Source organism: Octopus bimaculoides, chromosome 18, assembly GCF_001194135.2.
Source record: "Octopus bimaculoides isolate UCB-OBI-ISO-001 chromosome 18, ASM119413v2, whole genome shotgun sequence".
NCBI lineage: Eukaryota > Metazoa > Mollusca > Cephalopoda > Octopoda > Octopodidae > Octopus > Octopus bimaculoides.
In genome coordinates, this window is record NC_068998.1 from 826,967 (window position 1) to 828,059 (window position 1,093).

Genomic DNA, 1,093 nt, shown 5'->3' on the forward strand with positions numbered 1-1,093 from the left:
GTGTGTGTGTGTGTGTGTGTGTGTGTGTGTGTGTGCAGAAGATTCACCAGCAACATTGAAGGAACACACTTACACTACGTACGCATGCCCATTCCCAATCTCATTCGCAAACACAACTGAAAGCAAAATAAAGTTGACCAAAATGTATATCGATGGTGTGACATTAAATGTGTGTGACATAAGTGACATTAAATGTGTGTGACATAAGTGACATTAAATGTGTGTGACAGAAGTGACATTAAATGTGTGACATCAAATATGTGACATAAATGGAATGCGACATTAGAAGTGTGTGACATTAAATGAATGAGATATTAAGAGAATGACATTAAGACAATATGACATCGAATGTGTGTGGCATTGAAATCTTGATGTTAAATGTATGGCATCAAATATGTGACATAAAATGTGTGACATAAAATGTGTGACATTGTGTGTGACAGTAAATGCTGGACATTGAATGTATTAGGCATATATGTGACATGAAATGTGAGTCTAAATACTGGAAGGTAAATATATGACTGTGCGATAGGAGACATTAGGTATATATATAGATATATGACAATACCTTCAACCTCGTCCTTGTCAATGGTAGACATGCTTGGAAGAATTGAACTTGCTGCGCTCAAGTTAGTGTTGCTGTTGTTGGAATTGGTGAAGTTGGAAACTGGAAGTTTTTTTGCAAAGTGAACACACAGAGAGACGACAGTAGACTCCTCACAAGAAAATCACAGATTAAATTCTACCCCTCTCTTTTCCTTTCTCTTTACCCCCTCCTCTTTTCCTCTCGCCACTCCTCTCCTTCCCTTTCTCTCTCTCCACCCCTTTCCATTTCTTTCTCTCTTTTCCTCCACCCCTTCGTTCCTCTCTCTCTACCATTGTTTCTCTCTCTCTCTCTTTCTCTCCCCTCTCCCCTTTTCTTTCCTTCGTCCTTTCCTATTCTTTCTCTTCTCCAAAAAGCACAGAAAATTTCAGAGGAGGTTGCGTCTGGGAGAGAGAAGACAGGAAACACACACACACACATGCACACACACACACACATGCACACACACACACACATGCACACACACACTAAGTGATGATAGTGGTGGTG

General features: G+C 40.1%; 1 protein-coding gene across 1 annotated transcript in view; it reads right to left on the reverse strand.

Moving 5' to 3' along the window:
* Positions 1–797, reverse strand: part of LOC106874270 (myosin catalytic light chain LC-1, mantle muscle) — a 29,113-nt gene extending 28,316 nt beyond the window's left edge. The window contains exon 1 of the mRNA XM_014921933.2: positions 569–797. Within this exon, the coding sequence (XP_014777419.1) occupies positions 569–599 (31 nt within the window). The 5' untranslated portion in view covers positions 600–797. The remainder of the gene's footprint in view (positions 1–568) is intronic.
* Positions 798–1,093: the final 296 nt, after the last annotated feature.